The 16,822-nt window shown below is 42.9% G+C and overlaps 1 protein-coding gene across 3 annotated transcripts; it reads left to right on the top strand.

The window, feature by feature from the left end:
* The first annotated feature begins 336 nt into the window (after nt 1-336).
* LOC149313269 (5-hydroxytryptamine receptor 7-like) lies at nt 337-15,269 on the top strand. 3 transcript variants are annotated; one of them, XM_089526388.1, is made up of 5 exons: nt 337-1,023; nt 1,281-1,378; nt 3,772-3,967; nt 5,611-6,188; nt 12,417-15,269. In XM_089526388.1, exons 4-5 carry the CDS (start codon nt 5,680-5,682, stop codon nt 13,186-13,188), a joined length of 1,281 nt encoding a protein of 426 aa, XP_089382514.1. In that variant the 5' UTR covers nt 337-1,023; nt 1,281-1,378; nt 3,772-3,967; nt 5,611-5,679; the 3' UTR covers nt 13,189-15,269. The 3 variants fall into 3 exon arrangements, with proteins under 3 accessions (XP_089382514.1, XP_089382515.1, XP_089382513.1); XM_089526389.1 differs by lacking the exon at nt 1,281-1,378; XM_089526387.1 differs by lacking the exons at nt 1,281-1,378; nt 3,772-3,967.
* The last annotated feature ends 1,553 nt before the right edge of the window (nt 15,270-16,822 follow it).

Here is a 16,822-nt window from a genome sequence, read left to right as displayed (position 1 = left end):
CCTCCAAATATTTAAACATGGCTAACATGTCACCCCTTAATCTTCTCCAGGCTAAACATACTCTGTTCCCTAAGCTGCTCCTCATAGGGCTTGGTGGACCCTTCACCAGTTTGGATGCCCTCCTTTGGACACGCTTCAGTTTGTCAACATCTTTTTTGAATTGTGCTGCCCAGAACTAGACACAATCTTCCAGGTGGGGCCTGACCAAAGCAGAAAAGCGTGGCACTATGACTTCCCTGAATCTGGACACTGATGCAGCCTAGGATTGCATGGTGAGGCACCAGGCTGTATGGATGGTGATCCCAGCAAAGTGTGGTCCTCCCTCTGTGTCTCTCTCTCTGCGTGGTCCAAGCTGCCAAGGTTTTTCAGTCAAGAGCAGAAAGTGCAGAGAGGCGATCTCAGATACAGCCAGACAAACAACATTTTGATATCCATGTCTTTCTGTGTTAGGAAAAAATAGAGTGTGTTTTTTTCCCCCTGAGCTACTCAGAGCAGCTGTCCAGACCTTTCATAGCAGCCTTTCAGCTATCCCTGGCATTGCTTCTTCGTTTTATTTTGCCGCTCTCTGTGTGTCAGCAGCAAGAAGAAGAGAACTGGAAGGAAGGTTTGGGAGAGAGAAAGCATGGGAAGGGGAGTGACTTGACTTGAGAGGGGAGCCTACTTTACCCTCCAGATTGTTGTTGTTTTGTTGTTTAGGTTTTTTGTTTTGCTTTGTTTTTTGCATCTGGTCCTCTTGGTGGACTAAATCTGAGCAAGCTGCACAGCAAAGAGCATGTCTCCGAAGCCGGCTGTCTTTAGAGTACATCCCTGAAGTTGCTGGCTGCCTTCTTCCTTGCAGCCTGGACCTTTCTGGCATCTCTTTTTTCTTTTTAAAAAAGCAAGAGCTATAACATTGGGGAAGGGATGCTGTCTTCTTGACACCTGAAAAAACCTAGCCACCCAAAAGAAAAAGGCACTGAAACTGGAGAGAGAAGATGTTCACACCAGCAGAACAGACCCAGGGCATCTCCCGCTGCTTGACAGGTAATGCTTTCCTTGGAATATTTTGGATGTTAAGTTCTCCAACCAGGGGGCACCTATGGGGAGCAAAGCAAACCAATCTCAGCCTGAGAACTTTTTGGGGAGGAGGAAGGGGAGAGATGGGAAGTGGAGGAAAGAGGAGATTTTTCCCCCCTTCTTGGGCAAAATTCCTCTACATTTTGATGCTGAACTAGATTGGTTTGGGGAGCAGGATCAGGTTTTTTTGTGTTTTGTTTTATAAGAGTACTTCTCTTCCAAAGAGAAAGGATGGATTCTTAGCAGCCCTGGCTGGCAGAAGGCAGATCTGAACAATGGGCACTTAGAGAGACAACTCACCCGGGGGAATGTTAACAGAGAGGTAGGTGAATATAGGACAATTCAGCACGAAAAGCATAACTCTGTGCTGGGGTGGGGTGGGGGAACCAAGGACATTGCTTCAGCTGGATGTTCAGTTTGCTCACCGTCTGAAAAGGTCCCCATGGTCCTGGGGTCATAGCATCACAGAGCTGGAATTCATCCCAAACAGGGACGTAGCCAAGGGGGGGTGGGTTCTTGGGGTCCGGACCCCCCCTTCCGTTAGATAAACTGAATGGTGTGTGCTGCCGCACCACTGCACCCAAGCCCCATTATAATGGTGGCACTTAGTCTAGACCCCCCCTTCCCAAAATCCTGGCTACTTCCCTGTCCCAAAGGTCATCTACTCCAGCCCCTTGGCAATGGAGAACTCCAAGGCTAAAACAGTGCACTCTGTGGTCCATGAGTGTGATGGTTGGGGCCCCTGGCTGTATGGGATGGCTAGAGACCTCATTGCCTTGGTCACCAGTTGGGATGGATGGGATGGTCCCTTGCAACGCTGCAATTCTATAATCTTACCAAGAGTTCCAAATCTGAGAATTTGGAAGCTTCAATCTCTCTCTCCCTCTTCCCCTATCTCTGACAAAAAAGACACCATTTAAAAGTCAGATTTCTTTCCCCTAGAAGTTACATTAGGTATAAGCTAAAGATTCTAGACTTATCGGCTACAAGACTGAGTCCCCTCTTTCTTTTGGCAACTGGTCCCTGTGTAAAGTTGCCGACCCTATTAATTTTTTAAAAAATGTTGTTGCAGCTGGTGCTGTTGTTGTTACCTTTATCTTTAAGATGCTTGGTTTTCTGTGGGTTATAGATGCCGACTGTACATCTCTGTGCCTATTTTGTTAAAGATAGAGAAAATTATTAAGTACTCTATACAGTACTTCTAAAAGCCATGGGCTCTGCCCTCAAGGAGCTTACAGTCTAAATACTGGCACAGGGAAAAGCCAAAGGAGGAAGCACCAGAAAGAAGAGCATGGAGGATACTGAAGGATTTGTGTGTTAAAGTAGAAGTTTCATTGTGCTGATTCAGTGATGGGAATTTCTTGATTATTGGAATTCCTTGGCCTAAATTCTGCTGTCTGTACCAACAAGAGTTTGTTGGTGTGTGTCTTCAAGGCGTTTCTGAATTATGGTGACCCTTGCCACTGTGTTTTCTTGGCAAAATTTGTTCAGAGGGGCTTTGCCATTGGCATCCTCTGAGGCTGAGAGAGTGTGACTTGAGCAAGGTCACCCAGTGGGTTTCCATGTCTAAGGTGGGATTTGAACCCTGGCCTCCAGAATCCTACTCCAATGCTCAAACCACTGCACCACACCACTGAATCAACTGGGTTTATATATGTATTGATTTGCCCTTCAACAATTGATTCAATGGGTCTAATTTAGTTGGAACTGACAGGGGTTAACCTTCTGTGTGCAAATGCAGCCCTTTGATTTAACCATACTAAGGATTATTTGAGAGCCAGTGTGTGGCATAGTGGATTGAGCGTTGGACTCTGACTCTGGAGACCAGGGTTCGATTCCCAGCTCAGCCATGAAACCCACTGGGTGACCTTGGGCAAGTCACTCTCTCTCAGCCTCAGGGGAAGGCAATGGCAAACCTCCTCTGAACAAATCTTGCCAAGAAAGCCCCATGATAGGGTCGCCTTACGGTCGTCATAAGTCAGAAACGGCTTGAAGGCACACGGCACAATGATTATTTGAATATCTTAGATTTGCAGTGCTAGTTCAATCAAAGGTGTAATATGTGTTCATTCAAGCAGGAAAATTGTATGTATTAATTTCCAACATTTATGCACTTTAAAAAATCCCTAAGGAGTTTAGAGTGCCAGCAGGTTCAGTCATATGAACAGGCAATAGGATAAAAAGATGGAAGAAGAAGAAGAGCACAATCGGCAAATTCATTTACTAAAATCTGGAAGTATTTTATCGCTGTGTTGGCTGTGTGCCGTAATAAATGATGTTTGTTTGAAAGAAAAATCTGGAAGAGGGTGACAGATTAAACATTTTAGGAAAATGAACGGGGAAAAAATAGAGAGGTCTTTCTTTGGGTTAAGTTCTCCCCAGGGAGCCTATGGAAAGCACCCAACACTGGTCTTTCTGCCCCCCCTCCCTAATTTCAATGGGAAGATGATTTTGCCCTGTGTGTATTTGTGTTTGTTTGTTGGGTGCCTTCAAGTTGTTCCCAAATTACAGCAACCCTAAGGCAAACCTATTCTTGGGAAGATTTGTTCAGATGAGATTTGCCATTGCCTTCCCCTGAGGCTGAGAGTATTTCACTTACACAAGGTCACCCACTGGGTTTCATGACCAAGGTGAGAATCGAACTCTGGTCTCCAGAGTAGAGTCCAGCGCTCAAACCACTGTATCACACTGGCCCTACCCTCCGACATTTCACAGGTGAAGCCCAGGACAGGTTGGCCCATCAACACCAGAATGTGGTCAAGATGGCAAAGTGGTTAATGAGGAAGAATGTGGAAGGTAGTCACCTCTCGGCTGCAGCAGTTTGCTTTTGTCTGAGCTTCCTGGGAACAGCAACATTTTTTAGTCAAAAAATTGACCCCAAAAATCTGAGTTGACTTATCCACCGGTCAATGTAAGTACTGTACTTTAACTCCTATTTAAAAAGGAAACATGCCCTGGTGAAAAGCAAGAGCATAATGTGTCCTGGAAACATTGGTCCCCCTCTATTCTCTCATTCATCCAGCCTTTAGGATGAGCACCAAGAGTTATGCCTGCTGAACTTTGGCTTTCTTTTCCTTGCTTCATCCTTTAGATCCTTTGTCACATGCCCCTAGGTTTTACCCTTGACTTATCCACGGGTCATAGCAAAATCCATAATTCTGGCCCCAGAACCTATCCTTGACTTATACATGAGGTCGATTTATAGTTGAGTATTTACGGTAATGTTCACTCCTTCTCCTCTGTCTCCCTGCCATTTATGAAATTATAAGAACGATAAGAATACTGATAAGAATAATCTTTCATAAAGGACAGGGAGGTAGGGGAGAAAGTGTGAATGCCAAATGCATTTACAAATAAAAAAGGTGAGGGTGAAGTCTTGTTAGGCATGCTCAGCATGTGGGTTTTACACTCAGCCCTCCACATTTGTGGCTTTGACTTTTGCACATTTTATTATGTGTCCTCCAAGAATCTCTACATCCTCCAGCACAACTTTGCTGAAAGATGACCACAGACTCATGCTGGAGGATCTAGAGGTTCCGAGAAAATACACTTCTTTAGGCATTTGTAGCACAGTTTTTTAGTTAACTTCCACCTAATGTCGACTATCGAGTTGCACTGGAGGAGGGCCTAGATTCCTAGAGAGGTATTCTCTCATGTTAAAAAATGTGATTTTTTTAATGTGTGCTTTTCCCACTTTCACAGGGCTCCTGTGCCCCTAACCTCAGCAAATGCGGAGGGCTCACTGCAGTACAAACTATCCAACATATTGAACCCTAACTCTCAGATAGGTTCAGCAACTTAAACTACTCCTTTCAAGCTAAAACCCAGAGTGAATTCAGCACCAACCCCTTTACATGGAAATTACCAGAAGGGGTAAGGTCCATTGTACTTCTAACTCCCCAACCCTCCAGGTTTGCTAGATGACAGTTTCCATCATCCCACCAAGATGAGGATGATGGTATATGTAATCCAGCACTTGTGGGGGACTTCCAAGTTGGGATAAGCTGCTATTAACTTTACCACAGTCAAATCTAGAATACAGCGGGAGCGAAACCAACTCCCTCCAGATTCTAAGAGCTTCCCCATATATTACTTTTGGTGGCTACTATAAGTACATCCCCCTCCTTTTAATACCATTCTGCTGAGGCTGTGATGTTTAATTGTTTAATTGGTTAATATTTATCCATTTAAAAACACTTTTCATCTCCTAGTGAGATGCCCCAGGCAGCAGGGGTTTTTTATTTTTAAAAAACCCTAATTAATGTGTTTATAAAGATTGCAGATGGAAGCGATGCCATCTTAAAAGAGTCTTCCCCCTGCGCTCCTTTCCTTTCATATTGGAGGGGGTGACTCCTGTCTGGAAGGATGCCATCGTTTAACAAATGAAGACTGATTTTTGTTGCAGAGAGATCTTTTAAAACACAGTTGTAAATTGGAGATTGAGAAGGGGCAGATGCAGATGGATCTGAGCAACAATGGAGAAGGAAGGACCAAACCTCATATGTGAATTTTTCCCATTTGCTTCATCTAACTTCTAGATGTTTATTTTTGCAGTGGAAGAAGTTGATCTCAAGCCATACCTTTGGTTTGTCTTTGCTGCTCACACAGCACTGAGCCTGAAGGATGCTGATAAAGATTGGCCCCAACCAGTTTTTGGAGAAGCAACGTCCCTTCGTAGAGGAGACAGAGCAAGCGTATCCCAGACAGAAGTCCACCCCAATTCCATTCATGACTGAAGGACCTTCTAGATCAGCCCAGCCATACCTGCTGCCCACCAATGCCACTAACTTGACAGACTGTGGGGAGGATATCTTACTGTATGGGGACACAGAGAAAGTCGTCATAGGGACTGTCCTCTCCATCATCACCCTGTTGACCATCGCTGGCAACAGTTTGGTCATCATCTCTGTGTGCATTGTCAAAAAACTCCGGCAGCCGTCCAACTACCTGGTGATCTCCTTGGCTGCTGCTGACTTGTCCGTAGCCTTTGCTGTCATGCCCTTTGTTATCATCACGGACCTGGTGGGAGGAGAGTGGCTCTTTGGGGAGGTCTTCTGCAATGTCTTCATTGCCATGGATGTCATGTGCTGCACCGCTTCAATCATGACTCTCTGTGTCATCAGTGTCGACAGGTAAGGATGTGTTTGTGCTCCTCTTTATGAGCCATACTATCAGAGTTGGATGGGAATGTATAGGACCTCTAGTCAAAATCCTTTACCCCATGATGAAAATACAAATTATGCTCTAATAGATGTTCAGGCTCTGCTTTAAAACCAAAAGTGAAGGAGAACCCACCTCTACCATCATCTAAGTAACTGGCTCCATTGTTGAGTTGATCAAAAGGTTTCTACAACTGTTCAAGTTGGGAGGACTTAAATCTAGCCTCCCCACTTTCTTTCCTTTCTTTTTTATTTTGGTTCACTAAATTGCAATGTCATAATTGCTAAATTGTGTTACAACTAAAAATTAAAATTAAACTTTAAAAAAAAACACATGAAAGGTATGCTCAGTAGAACAAAAGGCAAGGAGAAAGGATTAAGGGGGCGTCCGGAAGAGAGCCAAGGGACCACCAATGGCTGAAACAGCCCCAGTCATACTATTAAAAGCATGTGTGATACTGAGGGCCCCCAAATCGATATATATCCGTTTCCTTTTGCTAATGCAAACATAGCAAGAATGGGGCTCGTGTGATAAGGACCTCAATTGTTGAATCAACATGTAAGTCAGTCTAACTGATTCAATGGGGTAGGATTCAAAGATATAGCTGTGATTCAGTGGGCTTAGTCTAGTTGGAGATTAACAGAATTTAGGCCCTAGTCATACCTGCGAACCTTAGATATTGACTCTTGGGCCTTGGATCTTTCTTCTTAGATCCCAGAGAACAAGATTTTGTTTCCTTCCTTGTGTCAGTCCTTCTGGTCTTTCCAGATTGCCATAGCTACATTCAGTCATTTCTCCTCCAGCTTAAACATAGTTCCTTCAACTGGTTCTCATAGGACTTTGATTCCCCTTTCCTGACAATCTCAGGTGCCCTCTTTTGAATTAATTCCAGTTTATCTACACCAGAGATGGGAAACAAGTGGCCCTCCAGATGTTATTGTTCACCATAGGTTATGTTGGCTAGGGTTGCTGAATATCTCCGTTCAACAACATCTGGAAGGCTGCATGATTCCTACCCAGGTCTTCCTCCTTAAAGTATGAGGTCTGCAACCAAGCACTGTATTCAAGATGTTCTTGTCATCTTAGGATAGTAAAATATATATATATATATATATATATATATATATATATATATATATTGATAAAATTGTTGGATGTATTTTATCATTGGACTTGCACAACATCCAAGGTGGAGGAAGTTGTGTCATTGTTCCTGGCCAATGTTGGCTTCAGGTATAGTTGCTCCATGCCTGAAGACCATGCCCAAACTTACGACTGGAGCCAGAGGAGAGGAAAGACTTGAAGACAAGTTGGGCAAGTGAATGTAACAGTGTCTTATGTCAGCATTCCCCTCCAGGATTCTCCTAGGTATGCTGGATTACAATTGTCATCATCCCCAGCCATGATGAACAATGGTTATACTAGTTGGAATTATAACAGCGGATGGACAGTTGCAAGATGCATCCTTTACATATCTACTCTGGATCTACTCTGTGAGGAAATTCAAACCAGTTTGAATTAAATGTGTTTGGTTTGGGCAGGTGAAACCAGACTGTGCAGTTTCAAACGTGGTAAGAAAAACTAAAACACATCACCCAACAAAAAACTAAGTGCAGCCCACCAAGTGACCATCTTGAATTGCATTTGCAAAGAGACCCCCAAAATGTCAACCTGAATCCAAAATAGCAGTTCCAGAAATAAAGATGCTGCTTTGAAAATCAGAACAGGGAAATGCTTTTACATTTTAATGATTAATGCATCAATCAATCATTAATGCATTTTTCTTTTTAACTCAGGAAAGTGACACCTTTTGCTTGGCAAAGTGTACGGGTTCTGCATTCAAGAAACCTTAGGCTTTTAAAAACATGATCTTCTAGTCCTGTGAATATCAACTTATCTGTTATGAGGGACTGGCCATTTTTTCCTTGGTGTGCCATGACTGGCTCCATATTTGTGCCCCTTGGCTACAATTGTTTTCTTCTTTCTTAGAAAGAGACCAGCAGCCAATGGCTTGGAAACCAGCACTTGCCCATGGACCATCGTTTTGCACAGCACTGTTCCATTCCATCCTTCTCTAACCTGGCATGCTCTGATGTGTTGGACTACAACTCCCACAATCTACAGCCAGACAAGAGAAACTGGGAGGTGTAGCTCAATGCATCTGAAGGCCATCATATGAAAAGGGCCATTCTCCTTCATCTTCATCTTCACCTCCACATATGTGGACTCTGAGACTTTTTAAAAGAAACATTGAGACGATAGTTTTTTGTGGGGTTTTTGGGCTATGTGGCCATGTTTGAGAAGAGTTTATTCCTTCTAGAACATGGCCACATAGCTCAAAAAACCCACAAAAAACTATGCGTACGACTTCACGTCATTGAGACTTCCAAACTCCTTGGACAGCCCTTTTTGGTCCTGGTCAAAATAAATAAATAAACATTTTAAAAGGGGAAATATCACAGAACCCAACCCTGCACTTCTTAACAAACAGTTTTTCCAATCTATGACTGGACTTCCAGCCAATTTTCAAGGGAGGGAATAGCATTTTTCACAGTTCATATGGCTCCCAAAGAGATAGAAAATTGGCCCCCAGATCTGCAAAAGGAAAAAAAAAACTACTTAATTTTCCACTTCTTTTTCTTTCAAAATATTTCACTCCAAATCTACAACAAAGTTATTTCCCCATTCATCTTGTAAGTAATGTTTCAAGGGCTACCATTCTTTCTTGAAACTTTCAAGAGATCTTTTTTAAAGCAAATGTGTTAATTTATCTATTTCTATGAAGTCATCTAATTTTGTTCACCAGTCATTTATACTCGGAGATTTTTTTATCTTTCCATTTAGATACATATAATAGTCTGGCAGCCGTTGTCATGTAAAATATTAGTTTGCCATATTTTTGTTCCAATTTTTCATCTGAGACTATACTTTATAAACACATTTTGGGGTCTCTGTCCTCATTGATTTTTAGAATGTTGGACAGTGTATTATGGATTTGTTCCAATATGTTTTTGCGTATTTACATCTCTACCAGATATGATAATAGGTGCCCATCTCCTTTTCACATTTCCAACATAGGTTTTTCATATTTTTGCTTATCTTGGCCAATTCATAAGGGGTAAGGATACCATCGGAACTGCACCTTGTAGAAATTTTATTTCGGGTTGTAGCTTAAAGTATGTTTTAATCTCTTTGACCATGTTTTTCCCCATTGTTCTAAATCTACTGATTGGCCAAAGCCTTGGACCCATATTATCATATGTGGTTTTATCAATTCCGCTCCCAACTCCAATTTCAAGAAAGATTGTTTGCGACTTTCCAGGGATGGCTCGACCACTTTGTGTTTTCTAGCTGCTCGGTTCAACTCTCAGCTGCGTGGCTGTATTCCCTGGATATGTGACTTTTCTTTTAACCTTCCCTGAACAAAGAGGAGAGAAATCTGAGCAAAAATAGAAAGGAGCCACTTAAAGTTAATTGCACAAGTTACAGCTTTGTCTATGACTGCAAAGGCAGCCGGGCGGAATTCAAAGCCAATTCCAGAAAGCACATATTTAATTTTGGAAGCTCCTGTTGCAGGAGTCATAAAGTCTGAGGCATGGAGATTTATTTTATTTATTCCTTTCCAAAATGTCTATCTTGCCTTTTGATATAAATATGCTCAGTAATGAAAAGGAACGGCCCATTGAACCAAGGGCACTCCGAGTAGGGAATGCTAAGCAGATTCATTATTGCTGTTTCCCCAAGTCTATTGCCTTCTTCTTCTTCTTTTAAAAGAGTAACTTACATTATAGGAATCCCATAAGGACACCATAAGGTGTTCAGTGGCTCCTCCAGCCCCATCCAAAATCAAAAGATATTAGAAATATAAGAAGAGATGTTGGATAAAAGGATGCTATAGTGCCACTCTACTTTGCTTTGGTTGGACCTCACCTGTAATACTGTGTCCAAGTCTGGGCACCAAGAAGCATGGGGACAAGCTGGAACGTGTCCAAAGGAGGGTGACCAAAATGGTGAAAGGTCTGGAAACCATAAAGCCCTATGATGAGCAGATTAAGGAGTTGGGTATGTTTAGCTTGAGGAAGAGAAAGTTAAAAGGTGATGTGATAGCCATGATTAAATATTTGAAGGGATATCATACTGAGGTTGGAGCAAGCTTGTTTTCTGCTGCTCCAGAGAATAGGACACAATGGAGCAATGGATGCAAGCTACAGGAAAAGAGGTTCCACCTCAATATTAGGAAGAACGCCTTGACTGTAAGAGTTATTCAGAACAGAAGAACAGACTGCCCCAGTGCCACAACAAACGACAATTCCCAGACTTCCATAGCACTGAGCCATGGCTGTTAAACTGGTATCAAATTGGATTATTTCTGCAGTGTGGATGCAGTCTTTGGCTCTTAGGAGTCTATAAAAATGGTCCAGGCTTCCAGGGCAGGGCTGTAAGTCCCTTCTGGCTCCAAGCAGTGCCTATTATCTGGACTATCCTCTTCCCATTCTTCCTTCTCTTCCGGGTAGGATATGACAGTCTTAGGCCTCCAGATTTATTCTGAAGTTAGTTGCTTTCCCTTCCAAGTAAGAGAGGACTGCCCTAGAGTAAAGTCAGTCTGCCTTCAAGTCATTTCCAGTTTATGGTGACTCTAAAGCAAACCTGTCATGGGGTTTTCTTTGTGACTTTCTTTGTGATCATTGGGAGATTGTGACTTGTTCAATGTCACCCAGTTGGTTTTCATGGCCAAGTGGGGATTTGAACCCTGGCCTCCAGAGTTGTAGTCTGATGCTCCAACCACTACACACACACACACCCATGATACGTAGTTTTATGACATCCCCATTAGCTCTTTTGGATAAAAATAGTCTTGCACTGGAAAATATTTACATTATAGCCTTCCAATCCATTCCAGTTAAAAGCCAGTAGAATTGCTAAAGAATAAGACAAAGAATACAAATTACAATTTATTGCTTTCTTTCTCTCGCTCTCGCAATCCCATTCTGTTATTTTTCCCCCTTTTCTCCACTGAGAAATTACAAACAGATATGAAAGAATGTAAAACAGACTTTCTTCTGGTTGAATCCATTAAGCCACAAAAGGCATTTAATTATGACAGTGCTTTTGTTAGTTTTCACTTCATTTGCCTGCATAAATCTCTTAATTGTAAGGAAGGCCCTAGCCACCAGGGATGGAAAGAATATCCAGTTTTGAATTCATTTTCTTCTGAGACAGGGTTTCGTGACACTTGAAGCAGAGCTGGGTAGAGTAATGGCAGTTGTGAGAGTCTTTCCACTCCATAAAGTCCCTCATGAGGTATTCATCTGCTCAAAATAGATGTATATATGTAATTATTTTCCACATAAAATGTTTTTTCTTCGCAGGAGCTGCGTTTCCTACTCTGGGGACAATGCATTTTGTTTTAAAAGGAGAACTGTTCCTGTGCAGGATGCACAAAAATGCACAAAAATGCCATCTGTATGTCTGACCTCTGAAGGTTCAGTCAAAGACGGTGCAAAAAATATTTATAATCTTGCCCATTCCTTATTCATTCCTGTTTGTGAGACTGAGGATCTCAAAGATTTGGGTCTGTATTGTAGTCTATGAGTGTAGCCGCACTGCAGAATTAAAGCAGTTTGACACCACTTTAATTGGCATGAGTCCATCCTGTGGAATCCTGGGAATTGTAGTTTGGTGAGGTATTCAGCCTGGTCTGTTAGAAAGCACTGGTGCCTTCCCAAACTACAAATCCTTTTTGCACCTTCAAAAGGGTGCCATAGCCACTGTGACTCCATCACATCCGAGACAGCATATTCCAGTGTTGAACAGCTCTTATTGTCAGGAAACTCTTCCTAATGTTTAAGCGGAGTCTCTTTTGCTGTAGCTTGCATCCATTGGTCCATGCCCTAGTCTGTGGAGCAGCAAAAAGAAGCTTGCTCCAGCCTCAAAATGAGATCCCTTCAAATGTTGAAACATGGCTATCTTGTCACCCCTTAACCTTCTCTTCTCCAGGCTAAACACACCCAACTCCCTAAGCCACTTCTCATAAGGCTTAGTGGTTTACAGACTTTTGACCATATTGGTCTCCACCTTCTGGACATGCTCCATCTTCTCAATATCCTTCTTGAATTGTGGTGCCCAGAATTGGACAAAGTATTTCACATGTGGTCTGACCAATGCAGAATCGAGTTTTAAACAGAATACATGTTTTTCAGGTACCTGGGAATAACACGACCTTTGACGTACCCCGTGAGACAAGATGGGAAGCTGATGGCCAAAATGGTGTTCATCGTTTGGCTCCTCTCTGCCTCCATAACTCTCCCTCCTCTGTTTGGCTGGGCTAAGAACGTCACCGTGGAACGGGTGTGCCTCATCAGCCAGGACTTTGGTTACACCGTCTACTCCACTGGAGTTGCCTTCTACATCCCCATGACGGTCATGCTGGTGATGTACAACAGGATCTACAAGGCAGCCAAGGCCAGTGCTGAGAAGCATCGCTTCATGGACCTTCCGAGATCCTACGAACAGGAGGGGACCTCCTGCATGGATGCCAGTGTCCGACGCCAACCCAGCACCAAGCGCAACAAAGCGGCAGAGGAGTGTGCCACGTTGTCTAAGCTTCTCCGCCACGATCGCAAGAACATTTCCATCTTCAAGAAGGAACAGAAAGCAGCCAGGACCCTGGGTATCATCGTTGGGGCCTTTGCCTTTTGCTGGCTCCCGTTCTTCTTAATGTCCACCGCCAGGCCTTTCATTTGTGGCAGCCGTTGCAGTTGCATTCCGTTGCGGCTGGAGAGGACACTGCTTTGGTTGGGCTACACCAATTCTCTCATCAACCCCTTGATCTATGCCTTCTTCAATCGGGACCTGAGGACTACCTTCTGGAACCTGCTGCAGTGCAACTATCGCAACATCAACAGGAGGCTTTCTGCGGCCAGCATGCACGAGGCCCTGAAAGCAACAGAAAAGCATGAGTGCATACTTTGAGACTAAGGACCACCCGGGCTTTCATGGAAAAGGCATTGGGATTGCTATGTGCTCAACAAGGATGATAACACTTCCTGACATTGCTCACCTACCTAGGAATAAAAGGAGAACAGGGCTTCATTCACCTCATCAGGGTGTGTATTTACAACGCAATTCAGTACACACACACACACACACACACACACACACACACACACACTGCCCATGATATATTCTTTCATTAATCAGTGGTGGAACAGAGAACCTGACCAAAAAAATTAACACCAAGGCTGTAATTCTCTATCCCAGTCTACATTGTGTAACTCTACACAAACTTAGCTATGTAGTAGAGGCTCCACAGAGCCTTTCACTCTATCAGTGCTCATCAGCATTCCCTAGCTGGTGTCCTGATGCAGATCGCGAGTGCCAAGTGTGCCGCAGTCTATGTGTGCAGTGGTCACTTCATTGTCTTTTCTGTGCCCTTTGCTGAATGCAGACATTGTGAAACTGCTCAGTTCTACTTTCCCACAGATGTAAGCATTGAGAATCCTATCTGACCTTTTTCTTAATGTAACTTCATGTCAAAGTCATGCACTACCCATGGTCCTTGTGCCTGAACTCAAGCAAATAGGCATTAATGTTCTGCAGTGCTGTCAGCACCTGTACCTATGCAAGGTGCTGCAAAATAATTCAGAGTTTCAAAATTCTATACACAGAATAGAATACTACAGCATATTTACAGCACTATATACAAATCAACAACAATAATTCTGAATTTCTGTCATCGATTTTACATTTTAATCATGCGAATGGCCTTTGGCTTAAGCATTAATAAAATTGATTGATTGATATACAAATCAACACTACCCAACCAACCATCCACTAACAACAGCAACCCACCCCCCCCACTATATAAGCCAGACACAAATTTATACATCTTTTCTGTGACATTATCATCTCGCACAGGTGTGTGCAATAGTTTTCTTGCATCAGTCGCTTGCGTCATGTCTGCTGTGTCATCCTGGACATATCCTATATTGTGTGATCAATGACACTCCATGTCAATCGCCATGCTGCAACCATTCCCTTGTGTCGCATCATCCAGCATCTTCATCTGGCAGCCATATACTGTACAATGAAATTCAATTCTATTTTTACATACACTGACACTTTGAGTATCCTTAACTACGTAACAGAGGTGCTAAGAAACCCAGTTACTGAATTGCAAAGATGTGTAACAGGACAACGAAAAGAGTGCCTAATGTGCATTGAGACCAACATGACATGCATCAGGATGTGCCTCATTTCTATTGTGCATCAGGCATCAATATGCATCAGGCCCTGATGCGTACTTGGCATTTTGCTGGCTGTTCTATCTAGTGATACAGAGGTCTTCTACTGGATACAGATGCACAATTTTAATTCCCACAGACATAAATCCACTTAGAAAAACACAATGCCCCAATAGGATTGTAGCCTAAATTTCTTATCTTGGCCTCTTCTGCTCTGTTGCAGATTAGGAACATTTACAAATCTTATTCTTCCAGTGTCGTCCCTGTACAATAAGGAGAATTTCCTATTGCTCTCTATTAACAAAATGTCAACACTGAAAGTGAATCAAACAAAGCCCTGACCAAACTGAACCAGCAGACACACTTACGTTCTCCAGACTGGCAGGTGTGTGACTACACCTCCCATAAACCCCAGTCCACAATGGCCATGCTGACTTGAATTATGGGAACTGTAGTCCCATACATCTGATAAATGCCAGCTCTGAAGGCTGTTCTTCTTAACGAAAAGTTGTTTATGTAGTGTTCTATATGTCTTTGATAAAATCAAGCTGGAATAGAACTCTCTCTTCCTGAAATCTTTTTCAAGCAACTGTCTCAAAATAAACAACAACAACAAACAACAACGTTGTGTGGAAATATTGGCCATAGCCAGAGAAATCATAAGCATGTGAAACTGACAGTGGGCAGACTTTATGTACATGTTGGGTTTTTCTAGGCACTGCATCATGGGGCCTGATGGAAGCAGGAGACAGCCCTGCTTTTCCAAGGTTTAACAGTGAAGATCTACTGTAACTGAAGAGTACAAATTGAATAAAGACATTACTAATTTACTAGTCAGAGTTCTGGTTATCTTAATTTCATGCTTGCTTATAGGCAGTGGCTGAAATGTGACCTGAGATTGATGTTCATTTGAGTGGAACAAATGCGCACATGGTAGGCGGGCTGACACTGAAAAAACTATCCTGGAACTTGGTCTGAAAAGCACATTATTGGAGTATGCAATAACACCCCAGTGTTCATCAAAGGGTGCGTCTACACTGTAGAAATAATGCAGTTTGCCATAGTGCCACTCTATAGAATCCTAGATTTTGTAGTTGTCTCCCCTTTTTTTTAAGTGGATGGATTTATGGCTTGGAGTGCAGCCTCTGAGGTCCTATGGAAGGTCAATGGGCCTCTTGGATCATAGTAGTTTCCCATTCCAGTATAGGATTTTTCATCACTCAACTTTGCCAGCTTAAACATGGGGGCACTCTCATGTCAGGGGGCTAGTGACTGTTTCCCCGGTTTTGGTCTTTTTATCAAGAGTTATCAAAGCCTGTGGGATGTAGTAGTTTGAGTGTTGAACTATGACTTTGGGGACCTGAATTCTAATCCTTGCTCACCCATGGAAACCCACTGGGTGACCCTGGCCAAGTCACACTCACTTAGCCTCAGAAGAAGACAATGGCAAATCCTCTCTGAGCAAATCTTGCCAAAAAAAAAATCACTGTGATAGTTTTGCCTTAGGGTTGCCGGAAATCAGAAAGGTGTGCAACATCAATGCCAAGAATACAGTTGCTTTTGCCCACACTGTCTTCAGTCCACACTGTCAATAATAATAATAATAATAATAATAATAATAATAATAATAATTTATATCCCGCCTCTGCAATTGGATCGAGGCGCCTTGCAACATTAAAACAATGTTAAAATACATTAAAATAACAAATGATGAATATCATCTGTCAGGACTGCACTGATTGTGTCTTTTTGCATGGCAGAGGGTTGGACTGGATGGCCCTTGGGGTCTCCTCCAGTTCTATGACTCTGCTGCTGTTGCTTACTAGAGGAGAATGGAAAGAGAACGAAAGAATTCAGGCCATGAAAGAGAAGAGAAATGAGGGTGCATTCATAGGATGGAATGCACCCTATTTTTCCTTCCCCTTCGAGCCTAAACCAGTGACATCTTAATGGTCTGAATTGCCTCGCTCTTCCCTCCCTTTCCCTTTGGTAAGATGCAACAGCAGAAAACCTTCACAGGACTTGAAAGGTTCTGGGGGAAGGTTTTGGATGGAGCATAGGAGCAAGAGTTTTCTCTCTCTCTCTCTCTCTCTCTCACACACACACACACACACACACACACACACAGAGAGAGAGAGAGAGACCAAAAAGGTTATATAAGCGGAAGTTATGCACATGCATGTCACTATCAGGGCGCCGGCTGGGAATTCTTTTCCTTTTCACCTTTTCCAAAGCAGTCTTTTCAACTGTGAATTCAAAAGATGCCCCTAAAATTTTTGCGAAGAGAGAGACTTCTCTGTTGCTATGCAAATTTCCCTCTCTGGGGAGGCTGGTGATATATTCTTCTGTCTCCCATCTGTGCT

Source organism: Sceloporus occidentalis, unplaced genomic scaffold, assembly GCF_023333645.1.
Source record: "Sceloporus occidentalis isolate IW3139 unplaced genomic scaffold, rSceOcc1.0.p SCAF_5, whole genome shotgun sequence".
NCBI lineage: Eukaryota > Metazoa > Chordata > Lepidosauria > Squamata > Phrynosomatidae > Sceloporus > Sceloporus occidentalis.
Note: the sequence above shows the minus strand (reverse complement) of the source record. Positions and strands in the feature narration are given on the sequence as shown.